Raw genomic sequence first — 23,739 nt, forward strand, 5'->3', positions numbered from 1 at the left:
GCCAGCCTGCGGTGGTGCCAGCCTGGCTGTGCCCACAGGTTCTCTGAGTCCTGCTTCCTGGACACCGACGGCCAGGCCACCTGCGACGCCTGTGCCCCCGGATACGCCGGGCGCCGCTGCGAGAGGTGGGCACGGCGGGCACCCTGGCACCCCCCTGAGACCACCGCGCCCATCTGAACCCCCCAGCCATCACCCACCCCCACCCACCCCCATCCACCCTCACCACCCACCCCCACCCCCCCTCACTCACCCCTCCCCCATCCTCCCCCACCCACCCTCCCCCCTCCGCTCCCTTCTCCTCCTCCTCACCCCTTCTCCCCCGCCCTGCCCCGCCCTGCCCCGCCCTCACCCCTCCTCCCCCCGCAGGTGTGCTCCAGGCTATGAGGGGGATCCCATCCAGCCCGGAGGCAAATGCAGCCCCATTGGTGAGTCTGGCTGTGGGTGCTCCCCCCCGACCCCTCACCCAGGGGTGCCTCCTCCCCACCTCTGGGTGCCCCCTCCCCACCCTCACCCTCGCTGCCTGCAGGTCAGGAGCTCGCCAAGTGTGATGCCCGCGGGGGCAAGGACGATGCCAGTGGCACCTGCCGCTGCAAGGTGAGGGCAGGGTGCCAGGGGTGAGGGGGGGCTGGGTGCTGCCACCCTCCATGGCACCCAGGGCCATCCCTGGGTACCCAGTGCTATCCTCCACAGCACCCAGTCTCACCCTGCCCCATGGCACCCATACCAATGCCCCCATGGCACCCAGTCCAACCCCCTGCCCCAGAGCCCAGTCTGACCCCCATGGTACCCAGTGCAACCTGCCCCCCCCACTGGCACCCATTCCAAGGCCCCCGTGGCACCCAGTCTGAGATCTGCCCCAGCACCCAGCCTGACCCCCATGGCACCCAGCCTGAGCCCTTGGGGCACCCAGTTCCATCCTCCTTGGCACCGCTTCCCACCTCCTGTGGCACCCACTCTGATGACTCCATGGCACCCAGTCCAATCCCTGGGGCACTCAGTCCCCTGGGCCTTCCACAGCACCCAGACCAGGCCATGGCACCCAGACCAGGCCATGGCACCCAGAGCAACCTGCCTGTGCCACCACGTCCAACCCCTCCTTGGCACCTATTCCAACCCCCTTGGCACCCATCTCCAAACCCCTTGACACCCACTCCAACCCCACTTGGCACCCATCTCCAGTCCCCTTGGCACCCCTTCCTACCCTCATGGCCCTCATTCCAACCCCATTGGCACCCATTCCCCACCTCCTTGGCACCCATCTCGAACCCCCTTGGCACCCATTCCAACCCTCTTGGCACCCATTTCCTACCCCCTTGGCATCCATCTCCAACCCCCTTGGCACCCATTTCCTACCCCCTTGGCACCCACTCCAGACCCCCTTGGCACCCATTTCTAAAGCCCTTGGCACCCATTCCAACCCCATTGGCACCCATCCCCAACCCCCTTAGCACCCATCTCCAATCCCCTTGGCACCCATTCCCAACCCCCTTGGCACCCATCTCCAACCCCTTTGGCACCCATTCCCTACCCCCTTGGCACCCATTCCAACCCCCTTAGCACTCATTCCAGACCCCTTGGCACCCATTCCCAACCTCCTTGGTACCCCTTCCAGACCCCTTGGCACCCATCTCCAACCCCTTTGGCACCCATTCCCAACCCCCTTGGCACCCATTCCAACCCCCTTAGCACTCATTCCAGACCCCTTGGCACCCATTCCCAACCCCCTTGGCACCCATCTCCAACCCCCTTGGCACCCATTCCCAACCCCCTTGGCACCCATCCCCAACCCCCTTGGCACCCATTCCCAACCCCCTTGGCACCCATCTCCAATCCCCTTGGCACCCATTCCCAACCCCCTTGGCACCCATCTCCAACCCCCTTGGCACCCATTCCTACTCCCTTGGCACCCATTCCAGACCCCTTGGCACCCATTCCCAATCTCCTTGGCACCCATTTCTATACCCCTTGGCACCCATTCCAGACCCCTTTTGCACCCATCTCCAACCCCTTTTGCACCCATTCCCTACCCCCTTGGCACCCACTCCAGACCCCCTTGGCACCCATTTCTAATGCCCTTGGCACCCATTCCAACCCCATTGGCACCCATCTCCAACCCCATTGGCACCCATTCCCTACCCCCTTGGCACCCATTCCAACCCCCTTGGCACTCATTCCAGACCCCTTGGCACCCATTCCCAACCTCCTTGGTACCCCTTCCAGACCCCTTGGCACCCATTCCCAACCCCCTTGGCATCCATCTCCAACCCCCTTGGCACCCATTTCCTACCCCCTTGGCACCCACTCCAGACCCCCTTGGCACCCATTTCTAAAGCCCTTGGCACCCATTCCAACCCCATTGGCACCCATTCCAACCCCCTTGGCACCCATTCCAACCCCCTTGGCACTCATTCCAACCCCCTTGGCACCCATTCCAACCCCCTTGGCACTCATTCCAGACCCCTTGGCACCCATTCCCAACCTCCTTGGTACCCCTTCCAGACCCCTTGGCACCCATTCCCAACCCCCTTGGCACCCATCTCCAACCCCCTAGGCACCCATTCCCAACCCCCTTGGCACCCATCTCCAATCCCCTTGGCACCCATTCCCAACCCCCTTGGCACCCATCTCCAGCCCCCTTGGCACCCATTTCCTACCCTCTTGGCACCCATTTCCTACCCCCTTGGCACCCATCTCTAACCCCCTTGGCACCCATTCCTACTCCCTTGGCACCCATTCCAGACCCCTTGGCACCCATCTCCAACCCCCTTGGCACCCATTCCAGACCCCTTGACACCCATTCCAACCCCATTGGCACACATCTCCAAACCTCTTGGCACCCTCTCCAAACCCCTTGGCACCCATCTCCAACCCCTTTGGCACCCATCTCCAACCCCCTTGGCACCCATTCCTACACCCTTGGCACCCATTCCCAACCCCATTGGTACCCATTCCAGACCCCTTGGCACCCATCTCCAGCCCCTTTGGCACCCATTCCAACCCCCTTGGCACCCTTTCCCTACCCCCTTGGCACCCATCTCCAACCCCTTTTGCACCCATTCCCAATCTCCTTGGCACCCATTTCTATACCCCTTGGCACCCATTCCAGACCCCTTTTGCACCCATTCCCTACCCCCTTGGCACCCATTCCAACCCCCTTGGCACCCATTCCCTACCCTTTGTCACCCATTCCTCCCTCCTTGGCACCCATTCCAACCCCCTTGGCACCCACTTCCTACCCCCTTGGCACCCATCTCCAACCCCCTTGGCACCCATTCCCAACCCCCTTGGCACCCATCCCCAACCCTCTTGGCACCCATTCCCAACCCCCTTGGCACCCATTTCCTACCCCCTTGGAACCCATTCCCAACCCCCTTGGCACCCATCTCCAGCCCCCTTGGCACCCATTCCCAACCCCCTTGGCACCCATCTCCAACCCCCTTGGCACCCATTCCCAACCACCTTGGCACCCATTTCCTACCCTCTTGGCACCCATTTCCTACCCCCTTGGCACCCATCTCCAACCCCCTTGGCACCCATTCCTACTCCCTTGGCACCCATTCCAGACCCCTTGGCACCCATTCCCAATCTCCTTGGCACCCATTTCTATACCCCTTGGCACCCATTCCAGACCCCTTGGCACCCATTCCCTACCCCCTTGGCATCCATTTCTATACCCCTTGGCACCCATTTCTATACCCCTTGGCACCCATTCCAGACCCCTTTTGCACCCATCTCCAACCCCTTTTGCACCCATTCCCTACCCCCTTGGCACCCATTCCAACCCCCTTGGCACCCATTTCCTACCCCCTTGGCACCCATCTCCAACCCCCTTGGCACCCATCTCCAACCCCCTTGGCACCCATTCCAGACCCCTTGGCACCCATTCCCAACCCCCTTGGCACCCATCTCCAACCCCCTTGGCACCCATTCCCAACCCCCTTGGCACCCATCTCCAACCCCCTTGCCACCCATTCCTCCTCCATTGGCACCCAGTCCAGCTGCCCAGCCCCCCCCCCGCTGCCCCCGTGCCCAGCTGGCCCCAGCCCGTGCCCGCTGTGCCCGCAGCCCAACGTCGAGGGCCGGCTGTGCGACGCCTGCGCCGCTGGCACCTTCCACCTGAGCGCTGCCAACCCCGAGGGCTGCCTGCCCTGCTTCTGCATGGGCATCACCAGGCACTGCCACAGCTCCGCCTGGAGCCGCCACCAGGTACCCACAGCCCTGCCAGGCCCTGCCAGGCCCTGCCAGGCCCTGCCAGGCCTCACTGCGGTCGTGTTGAGCTGGGATGTGCCGTGTGGTGTGGTGTGGTGTGGTGCCATGCTGTGCCGTGCCACATAGTGCCATGCCAGGCTGTGCCATCTTGTGCCATGCCATGCTGTGCCACATTGTATTATGGTATGCCATGCCATGTTGTGCCAGGTTGTGCCATCTTGCTACTTGCCATGCCATGCTGTGCCATGTCATGTTGTGCTGTGCCAGGCAGTACCAGGCAGTGCCATGTTGCAACTTGCCATGCCACGCTGTGCCAGCTTGTGCCATGTCATATTGGTCTGTGTTGGGTAGTGCCATGCCATGCCATGCCGTGCCATGCCACATTGTGCCATGCCAGGCTATACAATGTTGTTCCATGCCATGCTGTGCTGTGCCATGCTGTATCATGCTGTGCCATGAGGTGCCATGGAGTGCCATGCCACACTGTGCCATGCCAGGCTGTGCAATGTTGTGCTGTGCCATGCTGTATCATGATGTGCCATGGGGTGCCATGCTGTGCCATGCCACACTGTGCCATGCCAGGCTGTGCAATGCTGTGCTGTGCCATGCTGTGCTGTGCCATGCTGTATCACGCTGTGCCATGTTGTATCATGCCATGCCACGCTGTGCCAGCTTGTGCCATGTCATATTGGTCTGTGTTGGGTAGTGCCATGCCATGCCATGCTGTGCCATGCCACACTGTGCCATACCAGGCTATGCAATGTTGTTCCATGCTATGCTGTGCTGTGCCATGCTGTATCATGCTGTGCCATGGGGTTGCCATGCTGTGCCATGCCACACTGTGCCATGCCAGGCTATACAATGTTGTGCCACACCATGCTGTGCTGTGCCATGTTGTACCACACTGTGCCATGTTGTACCATGCTGTGCCATGTTGTACCATGCTGTGCCATGCTGTGCTGTGCCAAGTAGTGCCATGTTGCAACTTGCCATGCCATGCTGTGCCAGCTTGTGCCATGTCATAATTGGTCTGTGCTGGGTAGCACCATGCCACGCCACGTTGTGCCATGCCATGCTGTGCCATGCAGTGCTGTGCCACGTCATGTTGTGCTGTGCCAGGTAGTGCCACTCTGTGCCCTGCTGTGCCATGTCATTTTGTGCTGTGCCATGCCAGCCATGCCCACCACCAGGCCTTCCCTTCCAGGTGCTGCTGACAGCCGAGGGCACTGCGCCGCTGCCCCTGGCCAACCTGGCTGGCACCCAGACGGGCACCGGTGCCAGCTTCACCGCGCCGCAGGAGCTGCTCTTCGATGCCTTCCAGACCCTGCCCCAGGAGGTCTACTACTGGGTGCTGCCCGAGGCCTTCACCGGGGACAAGGTGCCCGGGCACGGGGCAAGGGGGGGCAAGGGGGATGAGGGTGGCAAGGCTGGCAAAGGGGATAAGGGTGGCAGGGGGGACAAGGCTGTCGAAGGGGACAAGAGTGGCCAGGGGAACAAGGGTGGGCAGAGGAACAAGGGTGGCAAGGGGGGCAAGAGGGGCAAAGGGGGCAAGGGTGCCAGGTGTGACAAGGGGGAAAGAGGGACAAGGCTGTCGAAGGGGACAAGGGTGGGCAGAGGAACAAGGGTGGCAAGGGGGGCAAGGGGGCTGTGCCCGTGCCGTGCCCGTCCTCACCGTGCCCCCCGCCGCAGGTGACGTCGTACGGCGGGGAGCTGCGCTACAGGGTGGCACACCGGGCACCGCCGGGCGCCCAGCCGCTGCCGCGCCAGCCGGACGTGGTGCTGCAGGGCAACGGCATCCTCCTGGAGCACTTCTCCGGTGCCAGCTTCCCCCCCGGGGTGCCCACCGCCGTCACCGTGCCCTTCCGGGAGGTGAGCGCCGCCCCGCGCCCCCCCTCGGCCCCGGGGCCGGGGCGGGGCACTGAGGCGGGGGTTGTGCCCGCAGCACGCCTGGCGCCGGGCGGACGGGCACAGTGCCACCCGCGAGCACCTCCTGATGGCGCTGGCAGACGTCGACCTCCTGCTGATCCGAGCCACCTACTCGGAGCGGCCAGAGGAGAGCAGGTACCGGGCACCGGGCGGGCACGCGGGCGGCAGGGGCCGCGGGCGGGCAGGGCACCGGGCGCTGGGCACGACCTGTCTCGCCCCACAGACTGGCAGACGTCAGCCTGGACGTGGCAGTGCCAGACGCCACCGGCCGCCCGCCCGCGCTGGAGGTGGAGGACTGCAGCTGCCCGGATGGGTACCGCGGAGCCTCCTGCCAGGTGTGCCCCCCGGTGCCCACTGAGCCCTGCCCACACCCTTGGGCTGGTGCCCACCCTGCTTGTGTCTGTGTGCCCCTGGGGGCAGTGAGTGATGCCCACCCTGCTTGTCTCTGTGTGCCCCTGGGGGCAGTGAGTGATGCCCACCCTGCTTGTGTCTGTGTGCCCCTGGGGGCAGTGAGTGGTGCCCACCCTGCTTGTGTCTGTGTGCCCCTGGGGGCAATGAGTGATGCCCACCCTGCGTGACTCTGTGCCCCTGGGGGCAGTGAGTGATGCCCACCCTGCTTGTGTCTGTGTGCCCCTGGGGGCAGTGAGTGATGCCCACCCTGCTTGTCTCTGTGTGCCCCTGGGGGCAGTGAGTGATGCCCACCCTGCTTGTGTCTGTGTGCCCTTGGGGGCAGTGAGTGATGCCCACCCTGCTTGTCTCTGTGTGCCCTTGGGGGCAGTGAGTGATGCCCACCCTGCTTGTGTCTGTGTGCCCCTGGGGGCAGTGAGTGATGCCCACCCTGCTTGTGTCTGTGTGCCCCTGGGGGCAGTGAGTGATGCCCACCCTGCTTGTGTCTGTGTGCCCCTGGGGGCAGTGAGTGATGCCCACCCTGCTTGTGTCTGTGTGCCCCTGGGGGCAGTGAGTGATGCCCACCCTGCTTGACCCTGTGTGCCCTTGGGGGCAGTGAGTGATGCCCACCCTGCTTGTCTCTGTGTGCCCTTGGGGGCAGTGAGTGATGCCCACCCTGCTTGTGTCTGTGTGCCCCTGGGGGCAGTGAGTGATGCCCACCCTGCTTGTGTCTGTGTGCCCCTGGGGGCAGTGAGTGATGCCCACCCTGCTTGACCCTGTGTGCCCTTGGGGGCAGTGAGTGATGCCCACCCTGCTTGTGTCTGTGTGCCCCTGGGGGCAGTGAGTGATGCCCACCCTGCTTGACCCTGTGTGCCCTTGGGGGCAGTGAGTGATGCCCACCCTGCTTGTCTCTGTGTGCCCTTGGGGGCAGTGAGTGATGCCCACCCTGCTTGTGTCTGTGTGCCCCTGGGGGCAGTGAGTGATGCCCACCCTGCTTGTGTCTGTGTGCCCCTGGGGGCAGTGAGTGATGCCCACCCTGCTTGTGTCTGTGTGCCCCTGGGGGCAGTGAGTGATGCCCACCCTGCTTGTGTCTGTGTGCCCCTGGGGGCAGTGAGTGATGCCCACCCTGCCTGACCCTGTGTGCCCCTGGGGGCAGTGAGTGATGCCCACCCTGCCTGACCCTGTGTGCCCCTGGGGGCAGTGAGTGATGCCCACCCTGCTTGACCCTGTGTGCCCGCTGCAGGACTGTGCCACCGGCTACACTCGCAGCACCTCTGGGCTCTACCTGGGCACGTGTGAGCCATGCCAGTGCCATGGCCACGCCAGCGAGTGCCACCCCGAGACTGGTGTCTGCCAGGTGAGCTGAGCACAGCCAGGAGACACCCTTGGCACCCCCCTGGTGGTGCCACCCGTGCCATCACCTTCCCCCGTTACAGGGCTGCCAAGACCACACAGAGGGTCCCCAATGCGACAAGTGCCAATCTGGCTACTACGGTGATGCCACCCAGGGCACCCCAGGAGACTGCCAGCCCTGTCCCTGCCACGGACCACAGGGTGCCAGCCAGTAGGTGCCGCCTCCCGGTGCCCTCCGTGCCCGGGGCCGCTGGCAGGGCCTCACCCATCCCCTTGTGCCCTCTGCAGGGAGACCAAGATCTGCTTCGCGGACACGGACGGGCAGCCCACCTGCAGCGCCTGTGCCCCCGGGCACAGCGGGCGCCTCTGCCAGAGGTGAGAGGGGACACCGGGCTGGGCACGGGGGTGGCTTCGGAGTGCAGAGCCCTCCCCTCACTGGCATCTTTTGCTGTGCCCCCGCAGGTGCTCGCCCGGGTACGTGGGGGACCCGCTGCGGGGAGAGCCCTGCCGAGGTAGGTGCCACAGGGAGGGGGCAAGGGGAGGTGCCCTGCGCTGGCACCGGGGGGGGGCTGTGTGTAATCGCTGTTGTCACCACCCCCCAGAGCCAGGTGCCCCCAGCGGGCAGTGCCAGTGTGACCCCCGTGGCAGTATCGGTGAGGGCTGCGATGCCAGCGGGCAGTGCCAGTGCAAGGTGAGCCTCGGGCCTGCCCCGGAGCCCCGGGAGGGGGTGACAGGGCCTTGGCACCCACCCCGTGTCCCCCTCCCAGGCCAACGTGGAAGGTCCCCACTGTGCCACCTGCCGTGCCCACCATTTCCACCTGAGTGCCAGCGAGCCGGCCGGGTGCCTGCCCTGCTTCTGCATGGGCATCGTCCAGCACTGTGCCAGCACCTCCTATGCCCGCAGCGCCGTGAGTGTGCCCCCTGACGGCCCCAGGCGTGCCCAGCCTGCCCCCCCCCCCCCGCTCACCACCCCTGTCCCACCGCCAGGTCCGGACGCCCTTCGCCCCTGGCAATGCCCAGGGCTTCGCCTTGGTGAACCGGCAGCGCAGCACCCGGGTGGGCACCGGCCTGGTGGTGGAGCCTGGCACGGCCCAGCCCCGCCTCAGCTACCACCGCTTCGGGGAGCTGCCCCCTGACTCCTACTACTGGCAGCTGCCACCCCCCTACCAGGGGGACAAGGTAGGGGGGGGCTGTCCCCACAGCCCCCCAGGGGCAGGGGTGCCTGTGGGAGCACCCAGCCTGCCCCTGCTCCCCGTGGGCACCCCTGGGTGCCCTGCCCCTGGGGCAGGAGGCTGCAGCCTGCCCTGTCTGCTGCCCTCTCCTTTTCTGTTCTCCTCTCTTCCTTTCCCCTTCCCACTTCCCCCTTCTCCTTCTCCTTCCCCTTTCCCCTTTCCCCTTCCTCATCCCTATCTCATCCCTCTCCCTCTCCCTCTCCCTCTCCCTCTCCCTCTCCCTCTCCCTCTCCCTCTCCCTCTCCCTCTCCCTCTCCCTCGCCCATCCCACCCCACTTCCATCCCCACCTCAATCCCAATCCCATCCCCAATCTGACCCCAACCCCATTCCCAACCCCATTCCCATCCCCAACCCCACCCCAACCCCACCCCAACCCCACCCCAATACCCACACCAACCCAATCCCACCCTCACCCCACTCCCATCCCCCCCCAACCCTGCTCCCAACCCCACTCCCATCCCCACTCCATTTCCAACCCCACTCCCATCCCCACCTCAACCCCTCTCCCAACCCCACCCCAATCCCAACCCCACTCCCATCCCCACCCCATCCCCACCCCAATCCCAACCCCACTCCCATCCCCACCTCAACCCCTCTCCCATCCCCACCCCATCCCCACCCCACTGCCACTCCCTCTGCCCTAGGTGGGCTCCTACGGGGGTCGTCTCCGCTACACCCTGACGCACAGCCCGGGGGGGCAGGGGGCTGCCCTGCCCGACGCCGACGTCCAGATCACGGTAAGGGGGTGCCAGGGGGTGCCAGGGCTGGGTGGGACCGGCAGAGGGCGGCACCAGGGCCCCCCCACGACACCTCTCTGTCCACAGGGCAACGACATCACGCTGGTGGCCTACCAGCCCGCCCTGCCCCCGCACAGCCCCCAGGCCATGGAGATCATCTTCCGGGAGGTAGGAGCCCGGGGGGGCTTTTGTCCCTGCGTGCCCCCCGGGCCCTGCGTGTGTGCCCTGCCCCACGCCTCCCCTGTGCCCGCAGCAATACTGGCAGCGGCCCGACGGGCAGCCGGCGACCAGGGAGCACCTGCTGATGGCTTTGGCCGACCTGGAGGAGGTCCTGATCCGAGCCACCTACTCCAGCAGCACCTCTGCCTCCAGCATCGCCGACGTCAGCATGGACACCGCTGTGCCCCCCCAGCCCGGCCTCCCCCCGGCCCTGGAGGTGGAGGAGTGCCGCTGCCCCCCCGGCTACCACGGCCTGTCCTGCCAGGTGAGGCTGGCACAGCCATCCAGCACCACCCAACCCCCGCCCCAGGGGTGTGGGGGGTGGGGTCACAGAATCACAGAATCAGCCAGGATGGAAAAGAGCTCAGAGCTCAGCAAGCCCAACCTAGGACCTAATCCCCAACGCCTCCTGACAGCTAAACCATGGCTCCAAGGGCCACATCCAGGGATGGGGACTCCACCACCTCCCTGGGCAGCACATCCCAAGGGCCAATCTCTCTTACTGGGAAGAACTTTCTCCTCACCTCCAGCCTAAACCTCCCCTGGCACAGCTTGAGACTGTGTCCTCTTGTTCTGGTGTTGGGTGCCTGGGAGAAGAACCCAACCCCCACCTGGCTCCAACCTCCCTTCAGGGAGTTGCAGAGAGCAATGAGGTCTCCCCTGAGCCTCCTCTTCTCCAGGCTAAGCAACCCCAGCTCCCTCAGCCTCTCCTCCCAGGGCTGTGCTCCAGACCCCTCCTCAGCTTTGTTGCCCTTCTCTGGACACCTTCCAGCAGCTCAACCTCTTTCCTAACCTGAGGAGCCCAGAACTGGACACAGGACTCCAGGTGTGGCCTGAGCAGTGCTGAGCACAGGGCACAAGGACTTCCCTGCTCCTGCTGGCCACACTGTTCCTGATGCAGGCCAGGATGCCCTTGGCCTTCTTGGCCTCCTGGGCACACTGCTGGCTCATGTTCAGGTGCTCTCCACCAGTATCCCCAGGTCCCTCTCTGCCTGGCTGCTCTCAGCCACTCTGCCCCCAGCCTGTAGCTGCCTGGAGTTGTTGTGGCCAAAGTGGGCAGCCTGAGAGAGTTGGGGTTGTTCAGTCTGGAGAGGAGAAGGCTCCCAGGAGACCTCATTGTGGCCTTCCAGGATCTGCAGGGGGCTGCAGGAAAGCTGGGGAGGGACTTCTGAGGGTGTCAGGGAGGGACAGGATTGGGGGGGATGGAGCAGAAGTAGAAGTGGGGAGATTGAGATTGGCTGTGAGGAAGAAATTGTTCCCCAGGAGGGTGGTGAGAGCCTGGCACAGGCTGCCCAGGGAGGTGGTGGAAGCCTCCTGCCTGGAGGTGTTTGCAGCCAGGCTGGAGGTGGCTGTGAGCAACCTGCTGTGGTGTGAGGTGTCCCTGCCCATGGCAGGGGGTTGGAACTGGCTGAGCCTTGAGCTCCCTTCCAGCCCTGGCAGTTCTGTGGTTCTGTGCTTCTAAGTGCAGAGCCTGGCACTTGGACTTGTTAAATGCCATCCTGTTGGACTCCACCCAATGCTGACCCCCCCCTTTTCTGCCTTGGCAGGACTGTGCCCCTGGTTACACCCGCTCCGGGGGGGGGCTGTACCTGGGGCACTGTGAGCTGTGTGAGTGCAATGGGCACTCGGAGAGCTGCCACCCCGAGAGCGGCGCCTGCTCCGTAAGCCTTCACATCATCAGGGGTTTCGGGGGGGGCTGGGGGCTCGTGCCAGCCATAACCCCCCCAATTTGTATCATCCTTCCCCCCCAGGGATGCTTGCACAACACTGCAGGGGATTTCTGTGACCAGTGTGCCCCTGGGTTCTACGGCGATGCCACCGCCGGTACCCCCGAGGACTGCCAGCCCTGTGCCTGTCCCCTCCCCTACCCCGAAAACCAGTGAGTGCCAGTGCTAGGGGGTGGGGGGGTGCTGGGGAGGGGCTGTGCCCCCACCTCACCCTGGCCCTCCCCACAGGTTTTCCAGGACCTGTGAGAGTCTGGGAGGCAGCGGGTACCGCTGCACCGCCTGCGAGCCAGGCTACACCGGGCAGTACTGCGAGCGGTGAGGGGCAGCACCCCACAGACACACCCCCCTGGGCTCACCCCAAAATGCTCCCCATGAGAAACCCACCCTGACAGGCTCACCCCAATATACCCACCCCCTGGGCTCACCCCAAAATGCTCACCCTGAGAAACCCACCCTGACAGGCTCACCCCACTATACCCACCCCCAAAACCCACCCCCTGGGCTCACCCCAAAATGCTCACCCTGAGAACCCACCCTGACAGGCTCACCCCAATATACCCCCCACCAAAACCCACCCCCTGGGCTCACCCCAAAATGCTCACCCTGAGAAACCCACCCTGACAGGCTCACCCCACTATACTCACCCCCAAAACCCACCCCCTGAGCTCACCCCAAAATGCTCACCCTGATAAACTCACCTTGATGGGTGAGTGCCCACCTCCTAAACCCCACCCTGATAGGCTCACTCCAAAATGCCCACCCCAATATACCCACCCCCAAAACCTACCCCCTGGGCTCACCCCAAAATGCTCACCCCAATATACCCACCCTGACAGGCTCACCTCAGATACCCACCCCCAAAAACCACCCCATGAGCTCACCCCTAAACACTCACCCTGATAAACCCACCCTGACAAGCTCACCCCAGATATCCACCCCCAGGTACCCACCCCCAAAACCCCACCCCAGGTGCTCACCCTAAAACACTCATCCTGATAAACTCACCTTGATGGGGTCACCCCAATATGCCCACCCTCAAAACCCCCACCCCTTGTGCTCACCCCAAAATGCTCACCCTGATGATCCTACCCTGACATCCTCACCTCAGATACCCACCCCCAAAACCCACCCCATGGGCTCCCCCCAAAATGCTTACCCTGATAAACTCACCTTGATGGGGTCACCCCAATATGCCCACCCTCAAAACCCCACCCCATGGGCTCACCCCAAAATGCTCACCCCAATGTACCCACCCTGACTTGCTCACCCCAATATACCCACCCCAAACTGCTCACCTCGATGGCCTCACCCCAATATACCTACCCTGGTGGGCTCACCCCAATATCCCCCTCCCACTATACCCACTCTGAGATGCTCACCCCAATACAACCATCCTGATGGACTCACCCCACTATACCCAGCCCAAAGTGCACAGCCCCATATCCCCACCCCGACCTGCTCACCCCAATATTCAATCCAACAGGCTCACCCCCCTGTAGTCACCCCACAATCCTCACCCTTCTCCCTACCCTGCCATACCCAGCCCATAATGCTCCCCTCAGCTCACATCTGCTCACCCCAGTGTGCTCAGCCCAGTGATCTCACCCCAGTATCTGCCCTGCAGTGGGCTCACCTTTATACCCACCCTGATGGGCTCACCCCAACATCCCCATCCTGATGGGGTTCACCCCAAACTGCTCGCCCTGGTACACCCACCCTGATACACTCACCCTATGCACCCCAAAGGGTCACCTCTATACCCACCCTGATGTGCTCACCCCAATGTACCCACCCTGAGTGGCTCACCCTAAAGTGCTCACCTTGATAGATCCACCCCAGTGTGCTCACCCCTCTGAGCTCACCCCAATACATGCACCCCTGTGGGCTCACCCCAGCACACCCACCCCAATGCCCTCTGCCATGCCCACCCTGGTATACCCCTGCTGATGGCCTCACCCCAATGGTCTCACCCCGACATACCCACCTCAAAGTGCTCACCCCCAAACACTCACCCTTATACCCACCCTGACATACCCACCCCCAAATTCTCACCCCAATATACTCACCCCAGTGTTCTCCTGCTGTACCCACCCCAGTACACCCACCTTGGCACACCCCCCCTGATACACTCACCCTATGAGCTCACCTCAATGGGTCACCTCTATACCCACCCTGATAGGCTCACCCCAATGTACTCACCCTGAGGGGCTCACCCCAAAGTGCTCACCTTGACAGATCCACCCCAGTGTGTTCACCCCAGTGTGCTCACCCCTATGAGCTCACCCCAATATCTGCCCTGCAGTGGGCTCACCTTTATACCCACCCTGATGAGCTCACCCCAACATCCCCATCCTGATGGGGTTCACCCCAAACTGCTCACCCTGGTACCCCCACCCCAACAGTCTCCTGCTGTACCCACCCTGGTACAGCCACCCTGATGTACTCACCCTATGCACCCCCAAGGGTCACCTCTATACCCACCCTGATGTACTCACCCTATGCACCCCCAAAGGGTCACTTCTATACCCACCCTGGTGTACTCACCCTGAGGGGCTCACCCCAAAGTGCTCACCTTGATAGATCCACCCCAGTGTACTCACCCCTATGAGCTCACCCCAATACATGCACCCCAATAGGTCACCTCTATACCCACCCTGAGGAGCTCACCCCAAATTCTTCACCTTGATAGATCCACCCCAGTGTGCTCACCCCTATGAGCTCACCCCAATACATGCACCCCAATAGGTCACCTCTATACCCACCCTGAGGGGCTCACCCCAAATTCTTCACCTTGATACATCCACCCCAGTGTGCTCACCCCTATGAGCTCACCCTGGTAGATGCATCCCGAAGTGCTCACCCCAATATCCTCATCCTCCTGCTATAGCCACCCTGACACGCTCACCCCAACATTCCCACCCTGCTGGGCTCACCCCAAAGTGCTCCCCCTGCTATACCCACCCCAATCTACTGACCTCTGTGAGCTGACCCCAATGTATGCACCCCTGTGGGCTCACCCCAAGGTACCCACCCCGTGTCCTCTGCTGTACCCACCCCATCATACCCACCCTGATATATGCACCCCAAGATGCTCACCTCACTAGACCCACCCCAATGTGTGCCCCCCAATACACCCACTCCCATGGGCTCCCCCCCCAGATACCCAACCCAGTAAGCTCACCCTGCTGTACCCACCCTGACACCTTCACCCCAGGCTCTCACCCCCAGGGGCTCACCCCCAAATATCCATCCCCATGGGCTCACCTTGATGTGCTCACCCCCACCTCAAAATGCTCACCCCCCCCCTGTACCCACCCCACTGTGCCCACCCCAAGATGCTCACCCTGCTATATAGACCCCACTGTAGCCATCCCACTGGGCTCACTCCAATATATGCACCCCACTATACCCACCCCAATATGCTCACCCCCAAACAGGTACCCATGATACCCACCCCACTGTACCCATATCAGTGGGCTCACCTCCATACGTGTGCCCACTATGCCCACCCTACTGTACCCATCCCAATGTGCTCACCCCATATATGTACCCACAATGCCCACCCTGCTCTACCCACCCCAGGGGGCTCCCCCCTCAATCTCTGCACCCCCTCACTCCCCCCTCTGTCCCCCCACAGCTGTGCCCCTGGCTACACCGGTGACCCCACGGCCCTCGGGCAGGGCTGTGTCCCGGTGGGCTCCGCGGTGCCCCTGGCTGTCCACATCCACCCCCCGCGCACCGCGGTGGCACAGGGCAGCGACGTCACCCTGCGGTGCCAGGCCACCGGCCAGCCCCCCTTCTACTACCACTGGGCACGAGAGGATGGCAAACCCCTCCCTGAGGGTGCCCAGAGCCGGAGACAAGGTATTGGGTGGCTCTGGGAGGGGGACACTGGGGGTGTCCTCAAGGCTGGAGGGGGGGACGTGGGTGTCAGCTGTGTGCCAGCCCCAGGCGAGGAGCTGTGTGCCCACAATACTCACCCCACTATACCCACTCCAGTGGGCTCACCCCCATCCATGTGCCCACTATACCCACCCGCTGTGTGCCACCCCCAGGTGAGGAGCTGCACTTCGCCAGCATCCAGCCCTCCGCCGCCGGGGTCTACGTCTGCTCCTGCCGCAACCTGCGGCACAGCAATGCCAGCCGCGCCGAGGTCATCGTCACCGGTAGGTCACCGGCGGGGTGGGTGGCTGGCACCGGGAGGTCAACATTAGGGTGGGTGGCTGGCACCAGGAGGTCACCGTTGGAGTGGGTGGCTGGCACTGGGAGGTTGCTGTCAGGGTGGATGACGGGCATTGGGAGGTGAACATTAGGATGGGTGACTGGTACCAGGAGGTCACTGTCAGGGTGGGTGGCTGGCACTGGTAGGTCACTATTGGGGTGGCTGGCACCAGGGGCTCCCTGACACCTGGCTGGGGGCACCCTGCTGCTGGCAGCAGCTGAACTCAGCTCTCCTGCCTCACTGCAGAGAGCCCTGACAAAGCCATCACGGTGACCGTGGAGGAGAAGCGGGTACAGCGGGTACAGCCTGGCACCGACGTCACCTTCGTCTGCACTGCCAAGAGCAAGGTGAGCTGAGCGGTGCTGTGGTGTGGTGGGGCATGTGTGGGCACCTTTGGGTACCTGCCTGGGCACACAGAGGAGAGGGACATCACTGGGCAGTGCTAATGGGGACGTGCAGGGCACAGGGACACCCCTAGGTGCCCATGAGGACATGCAGGGCACATGGGTGCCCTTGGGGCCATGCAGGGCACAGGGATGCTAAGTGCCCATGAGGATATGAAGGGGTATGGGAACACCCCTAGGTCCCCATGGGGCTAGGCAGGGCACAAGGACACCCCTAGGTACTTGTGAGGACATGCAGGGCACATGGGTACCCTTGGGACCATGCAGGGCACAGGGACATCCCTAGGTGCCCTTAAGGATAGGAAGGGCACATGGGTACCCTTGGGGCCATGCAGGGCACAGGAACATCCCCAAGCGCCCCCGAGGGCATGCAGGGCACAGGGACACCCCTAGGTGCCCTTAAGGATAGGAAGGGCACATGGGTACCCTTGGGGTCATGCAGGGCACAGGGACACCCTTAGGTGCCCTTAAGGATAGGAAGGGCACATGGGTACCCTTGGGGTCATGCAGGGCACAGGGACACCCCTAGGTGCCCACGAGGACATGCAGGGCAACGTGTGCCCTTGGGGCCACGCAGGGCACAGGGGAGCCCTTGGGTGCCAGTGTGATCATAGGAATCGCCCAAGCACCCCGGGGCACCTCCAGGCTTTCTGGGGACACACCACCCCCCCGGGTGCCCACCCTGCGGGTGCCCAGCACACCCAGCAGAGCCCTCTCCACGTGCCCACGCCGTGCCCCCCTCTCTCTCTGCCAGTCTCCCGCCTACACGCTGGTGTGGACGCGGCAGAGCCACGGGACGCTGCCGCCCGGCGCCGTGGACTTCAACGGCATCCTGACGCTGCGGCGCGTGCGGCCCGAGGACGCCGGCGTCTACGTCTGCACCGGCTCCAACATGCTGGCCATGGACGAGGGCACCGCCACGCTCTACGTGCAGGGTGAGCCCTGCCGCGCGGGCACGCCGGGCACACGTGCCCGCGGCTGCCAGCGGGACGGATGTGCTCGGTGCCCGGGTCCTGCAGTGATGGGCACACTCCATGCCCAGATGCCAGGGTGACAGCCGTGCTCGGTGCCCAGGTCCTGCAGTGATGGGCACTCTCCATGCCCAGATGCCAGGGTGACAGCCGTGCTCGGTGCCCAGGTCCTGCAGTGATGGGCACTCTCCATGCCCAGATGCCAGGGTGACAGCCGTGCTCGGTGCCCAGGTCCTGCAGTGATGGGCACTCTCCATGCCCAGATGCCAGGGTGACAGCCGTGCTCGGTGCCCGGGTCCTGCAGTGATGGGCACTCTCCATGCCCAGATGCCAGGGTGACAGCCGTGCTCGGTGCCCAGGTCCTGCAGTGATGGGCACTCTCCATGCCCAGATGCCAGGGTGACAGCCGTGCTCGGTGCCCGGGTCCTGCAGTGATGGGCACTCTCCATGCCCAGCTGCCAGGGTGACAGCCGTGCTCGGTGCCCAGGTCCTGCAGTGATGGGCACTCTCCATGCCCAGATGCCAGGGTGACAGCCGTGCTCGGTGCCCGGGTCCTGCAGTGATGGGCACTCTCCATGCCCAGCTGCCAGGGTGACAGCCGTGCTCGGTGCCCAGGTCCTGCAGTGATGGGCACTCTCCATGCCCAGATGCCAGGGTGACAGCCGTGCTCGGTGCCCAGGTCCTGCAGTGATGGGCACTCTCCATGCCCAGATGCCAGGGTGACAGCCGTGCTCGGTGCCCAGGTCCTGCAGTGATGGGCACTCTCCATGCCCAGATGCCAGGGTGACAGCCGTGCTCGGTGCCCGGGTCCTGCAGTGATGGGCACTCTCCATGCCCAGATGCCAGGGTGACAGCCGTGCTCGGTGCCCGGGTCCTGCAGTGATGGGCACTCTCCATGCCCAGCTGCCAGGGTGACAGCCGTGCTCGGTGCCCAGGTCCTGCAGTGATGGGCACTCTCCATGCCCAGATGCCAGGGTGACAGCCGTGCTCGGTGCCCAGGTCCTGCAGTGATGGGCACTCTCCATGCCCAGATGCCAGGGTGACAGCGTGCTCAGTGCCCAGGTCCTGCAGTGATGGGCTCTCTCCATGCCCAGATGCCAGGGTGAAGGGCATGCTCAGTGCCTAGACACTGGGTGAATGCTTGCCAGTCATAGACCAAGGGTGATGGGCACGCTCACTGCCCAGATACCAGGCTGATGAGCACACTTGGTGCCAATGCCAAGTCAGTGGGCATACTTGGTGCCCAGACACTGGGGTAATGGGCATGCTTGGTGCCCAGACACTGAAGCGATGCATTCACTTGGTCCTTAGATGCCAATCTGTTGGGCATCCTCCACTCCCAAATGCCAGGGTAATGGGCACACTTGCTGCCCAGACAGTGGGATGATTGGCCCACTTGGTGCCCAAATGCTGGGCATGGTGCCCAGAAGCCCTGGCAATGGACAGGGTCACTGTCCAGATACTGGGGGTGATGGGAAGGCTCAACAGCCAGATGCCAGGGTGATGGGCACCATACTGGGGTTGGTGAGGATGCTCACCTCTCCTAGCCTGGGAGCAGTGGCTGTGCCAGGGTGATGGGCACGCTTAGTGCCCGGATGCTGAGGTGATGAACACCCTTGGTGCCCAGGTGTCAGGGTGATGGGCTCCATCAGTGCCCAGCTGGCAGGGCAGTGGGCAGTCTGGCTGCCCAGACACCGGCGATGGGCACAGATGCCCTGGCCATGGGCAGCCTCGCTACCAGGTGCTGTGGGTGCTTGCCTGGTGCCCAGGCTCTGTGGCAGTGGGTGATGAGCAGGGTGATGGGCACGCTGGATGCCCAGAGGCGGGAGCAATGGGCACCCTCCCCTGAGCCCTGTGCCCTCTTGCAGCCCCCTCGAAGACCCAAATGTTCTACGGCCCTGTGGAGTTCATGGAGGGGCACAGACCTGGTGAGTCACCGCCGCGGGGCACGGGGGTCCACGCGCTGCCCCCCACCCGCTGCATGCCTGGCACCACCACGCACCCGCTCGTGCCAGCCGTGCCACGCTGCCCCCCCCGCTTCCCACCACCCCCACCACCCGGGGCCAGCACCGTGGTGGGGGGTGCCCAGCACACCCTGAGCTCCCCACCCCCGCCTCTCACCGCAGCTGGCACCACCACCGCCCCCACCGCCAGCGTGGAGCCGGCGCAGCTGAGCGTGGCACCAGGGCAGCCGGCAGAGTTCCGCTGCCTGGGCACCGGCAACCCCCCGCCCACCCTCGAGTGGCTCGGTAGGTGCCCGCCGGGGTTGGGAGGGGGAGGGGGGTGCGTTGGCACCGGGGTTGGGCAGAGGGTGAGCAGGGGTGACCGGGGGTGGCGTGCCCGCAGGCTCGCTGTCGCCGCGGGCGGTGGTGCAGGGCGGGACGCTGCGGATCGGCGCCGTGGAGCCTGCCGACGAGGGGCACTACGCCTGCCGGGCACGCAGCAGCGCCGGGCACCACACGGCCAGGGCCTTCCTCCACGTGCAAGGTGAGCCCCAGCAGCATCACTGCCATCCCCATGGGCTCCATTGTCCCCACTGCACTCTTGTCCCCATTGTCCACCTTGTGCCACCATTCCCCTTGTGCCACCATCCCCATTGTGCCACCATCTCCATTGTGCCACCATTCCTCTTGTGCCACCATTCCCCTTGCGCCACCATCCCCGTTGTGCCACCATCCCCATTGTGCCACCATTCCCCTTGTGCCACCATCCCCATTGTGCCACCATTCCCCTTGTGCCACCATCCCCATTGTGCCACCATTCGCATTGTGCCACCTTCTCCATTATGCCACCACCTCCATTGTGCTACCATCCCCATTGTGCCACCACCTCCATTGTGCCATCATGCCCATTGTGCCACCCTCTCCATTGTGCCACTATCCCCATTAAGCCATCATCCCCCTTGTGCCACTATCTCCATTGTGCCACCACCTCCACTATGCCACCCTCTCCATTGTGCCACCATCCCCATTGTGCCATCATCTCCACTGTCCCCATCGCCCCTGTTGTCCCCATCCTGCCCATGCTCTGCATCACTGCTGTCACCTCCTTTGCCCCCACATTCCCTGGTGCCACCCTGACCCCTGTGCCTGCAGGGCCTGGCAGCCCCCAGGTGCAGGTGAGCCCGGAGCGGACGGAGGTGCAGGAGGGCTCCACGGTGCGGCTCTACTGCCGCGTCTCAGGGTCACCTACTGCCACCATCACCTGGGAGAAGCAGGGTGGCACTCTGCCCCCGCAGGTGAGCTGGCATCAGCACCCCTGGGTGCTCTGGGGGGGTGTGGGTGCACAGCAGTGCCACTCACACCCACCCTGGTGCCGCAGTCCCGTGCCGAGCAGGGTGACATCGCCACGCTGGTCATCCCCTCCGTGGCACCGCCCGATGGTGGCATCTACCTCTGCGTGGGCACCAGCGCCGCTGGCACGGCCCGGGCAGCCATCGAGGTGGCCGTGGTGCCAGGTGAGGCGGGTGGGGGGCGCTGTCATGGTACAGGGATGCTTTTGGTGGGACCACAACCCACCCATGTGCCCCCTGGCAGGGATGGCAGCGCCAGTCCGCATAGAGTCCTCGTCCCCATCCGTCACCGAGGGCCAGACCCTGGACCTTGACTGTGTGGTGGCAGGACCTGGCTCCAGCACCGTCACCTGGTACAGGCGCGGCGGCTCCTTGCCCGCCGGGCACCAGGTAGGGCCCAGGCAGCACAAGCAGCACCCCAAACCCCGCCCTGCCCTCACCCTGTGACACTGATGGCTGTCCCCAACCCCAGGTCTCAGGCTCCCGGCTGCGTGTGCCCCACGTCACGGCAGCCGACTCCGGCGAGTACGTGTGCAGGGCCAGCCTGGGCACCGGTGCCCGCGAGGCCTCCGTCGTTGTCACCGTGGTGCCCGGCTCCAGCTCGTCCTATGGTGAGAGCAGGCTCGGTGGCACTGCTGGGGACGTGCTGGGCCCAAATAGGTGACCACAGCTCCATCCCCCCTCCCTCCAGGGCCATCAGCTTCGGGTGTCCCTGTCCGGATCGAGGCTTCCTCGTCCACCGTGGCCGAGGGACAGAGCCTGGACCTCAACTGTGTGGTGGCAGGGCAGGGCCAGGCCACTGTCACCTGGTACAAGCGTGGAGGGTCCCTGCCGGCCAAGCATCAGGTAGGGGACACCAGAGGGATGTCACCCAGGGGAGGGGGTTTGGGTTGATCCCTGGCCCCTTGCAATCTCTGGTGGCTCCATACAAGCCCAAGTGACCTCATGGAAGCCCCAGTGGCCCCATACCCACCCGTGTGGCCCCATGGAAGTGCTCTGTATGGTGGCCCCATGCAAGCCCAAGTGACACCATGGAAGCTCAGGTGGCCTTGTGGCAGCCCGGGTGGCTCTGTGCAAGTGCTGCTGTCCCTGAGCAGGCTGAGGGGTCCCTGCTGAGCCCTGTGTGCCCTCCCTGCAGATGTCTGGCTCCCGGCTGCGGCTGCTGCAGGTGACGGCGGCCGACTCGGGCGAGTACGTGTGCAGGGTGACCAGCGGGGCCACCACCAAGGAGTCTGCTGTGATGGTCACAATCCAGCCCAGCTCTGCCAGCGCCTACCGTGAGTGGGGGCCAGGGGGGGTCAGTTCCGGTGGGGGGGTCCCCGTGTGCCACAGCACCGAGCCCGGCCCTGCGCCGGTGCCAGCAAGGCTGTGCCGCGGTCACCGGTGTCAGCCTCTGGTCTCGGTCCCCAGTGCCAGGCGGCAGCACCCCGCTGCGCATCGAGTCCCCATCCTCCACCCTGGCCGAGGGACAGACCCTGGACCTCAACTGCGTCATCGCCAGCCCCGCGCAGGCCACCGTCACCTGGTACAAGCGCGGGGGGTCCCTGCCCGCCAGGCACCAGGTAGGGACACGGATGGGGATGGGGAGGGGAGGGGAGGGCTTGTCCTGGGGTCCTGTGTAAGCTTCAGTGGCCCCACGCAAGGTCAGGTGTCCCAGTGCAAGTGCAGGGAGACCCCACGCCAGCCCTGCTAGCTTGGTCAAGCCCAGGTGGCCCCATTCAAGCCCTGGTGGTCCATGCAAGCCCAGGTGGCCCCATTCAAGCCCTGGTGGTCCATGCAAGCCCAGGTGGTCCCATGCAAGCCCAAGTAGTCCCATGCAAGCTCTGGTGGTCCATGCAAGCCCAAGTGATCCCATGCTAGCCCAGGTGGTCCCATGCAAGCTCTGGTGGTCCATGCAAGCCCAAGTGATGCCATGTAAGCCCAAGTGGTCCCATGCAAGCTCTGGTGGTCCATGCAAGCCCAAGTGGTCCCATGCAAGCCCAAGTGGTCCCATGCAAGCTCTGGTGGTCCATGCAAGCCCAAGTGATGCCATGTAAGCCCAAGTGGTCCCATGCAAGCCCAAGTGGTCCCATGCAAGCTCTGGTGGCCTTATGCAAGTCCAGGAAGACCCCATGCCAACCCCAGTAGCTCAGCCAAGACCAGGTGGCCCCATGCAAGCCCAAGTGGTCCCATGCAAGCTCTGGTGGCCCCATGGAAGGTTAGGTGGCCTTATGTAAACCTAGACCCTATGCCAGCCCTGGTGTCTCCATTCAAGCTCATGCAGCCCATGCCAAGTCGCCATTGTGGCACCCTGCATTGGGCCACCTGTGTTGTGTGGCCATGGCACCTGGGGACATGGTCTAATGCTTAGGTTGGTGGTTGCACTTGATGATCCTGGAAGGCTTTTCCAACCAAAACAACTCTCTGAGTCTATGACTTTATGCAAGGCCAAGTGGCCCCTTGCAAGCTCTGGTGGTCCCATGCATGCCCAAGTAGTCCCATGCAAGCCTTGGTGGCCCAGTGCAAGCTCTGGTGGCCCCATGGAAGGCCAAGTAGCCCTTGCAAGCCCAGGTGGCCCCACAGAAGTCCACCTAGCCCATGCAAGCCCAGGTGGTCCATGCAAGCCCAAGGAGGCCATGCAGGGGCAGGTGGCCCATGCAAGCTGAAGTGACTGCCTGGGGGCCCAGTAGCTTGTGCAAGCCCAAGTGGCACCATGGAAGCTCAGGTGGCCTTGTGGCAGCCCGGCTGGCTCTGTGCAAGTGCTGCTGTCCCTGAGCAGGCTGAGGGGTCCCTGCTGAGCCCTGTGTGCCCTCCCTGCAGGTGTCTGGCTCCCGGCTGCGGCTGCTGCAGGTGACGGCGGCCGACTCGGGCGAGTACGTGTGCAGGGTGACCAGCGGGGCCACCACCAAGGAAACCTCCATCATGGTCACAATCCAGCCCAGCTCTGCCAGCACCTACCGTGAGTGGGGGCCAGGGAGGGCCAGGGGACATTAGCCATGGGTGGGTGGCTCTGCCCTGTGGCATCCCTGGCTGTGAAGTGAATCACTGTCTGGGGAGGCCTCCCTGGGCTCCTGGTGCCC

General features: G+C 64.1%; 1 protein-coding gene across 1 annotated transcript in view; it reads left to right on the plus strand.

Moving 5' to 3' along the window:
* The window catches only part of HSPG2 (heparan sulfate proteoglycan 2), a 73,942-nt gene that overhangs the window by 27,462 nt on the left and 22,741 nt on the right, over window positions 1-23,739 (plus strand). The window contains 36 exon segments of the mRNA XM_054175938.1: window positions 39-125; window positions 367-425; window positions 527-594; window positions 4,066-4,206; window positions 5,414-5,587; window positions 5,899-6,078; window positions 6,152-6,270; window positions 6,359-6,470; window positions 7,766-7,879; window positions 7,959-8,086; window positions 8,164-8,250; window positions 8,338-8,387; window positions 8,478-8,566; window positions 8,643-8,783; window positions 8,863-9,054; window positions 9,753-9,845; window positions 9,933-10,013; window positions 10,099-10,329; window positions 11,612-11,725; window positions 11,816-11,943; window positions 12,020-12,106; window positions 15,429-15,655; window positions 15,847-15,957; window positions 16,260-16,360; window positions 17,172-17,352; window positions 19,257-19,316; window positions 19,515-19,637; window positions 19,735-19,875; window positions 20,484-20,626; window positions 20,710-20,845; window positions 20,925-21,070; window positions 21,153-21,291; window positions 21,372-21,526; window positions 21,819-21,957; window positions 22,091-22,242; window positions 23,480-23,618. Coding sequence (XP_054031913.1) covers window positions 39-125; window positions 367-425; window positions 527-594; window positions 4,066-4,206; window positions 5,414-5,587; window positions 5,899-6,078; window positions 6,152-6,270; window positions 6,359-6,470; window positions 7,766-7,879; window positions 7,959-8,086; window positions 8,164-8,250; window positions 8,338-8,387; window positions 8,478-8,566; window positions 8,643-8,783; window positions 8,863-9,054; window positions 9,753-9,845; window positions 9,933-10,013; window positions 10,099-10,329; window positions 11,612-11,725; window positions 11,816-11,943; window positions 12,020-12,106; window positions 15,429-15,655; window positions 15,847-15,957; window positions 16,260-16,360; window positions 17,172-17,352; window positions 19,257-19,316; window positions 19,515-19,637; window positions 19,735-19,875; window positions 20,484-20,626; window positions 20,710-20,845; window positions 20,925-21,070; window positions 21,153-21,291; window positions 21,372-21,526; window positions 21,819-21,957; window positions 22,091-22,242; window positions 23,480-23,618 — 4,568 coding nt within the window.

This window comes from Dryobates pubescens, chromosome 33, assembly GCF_014839835.1.
Source record: "Dryobates pubescens isolate bDryPub1 chromosome 33, bDryPub1.pri, whole genome shotgun sequence".
Taxonomy (NCBI): Eukaryota; Metazoa; Chordata; class Aves; order Piciformes; family Picidae; genus Dryobates; species Dryobates pubescens.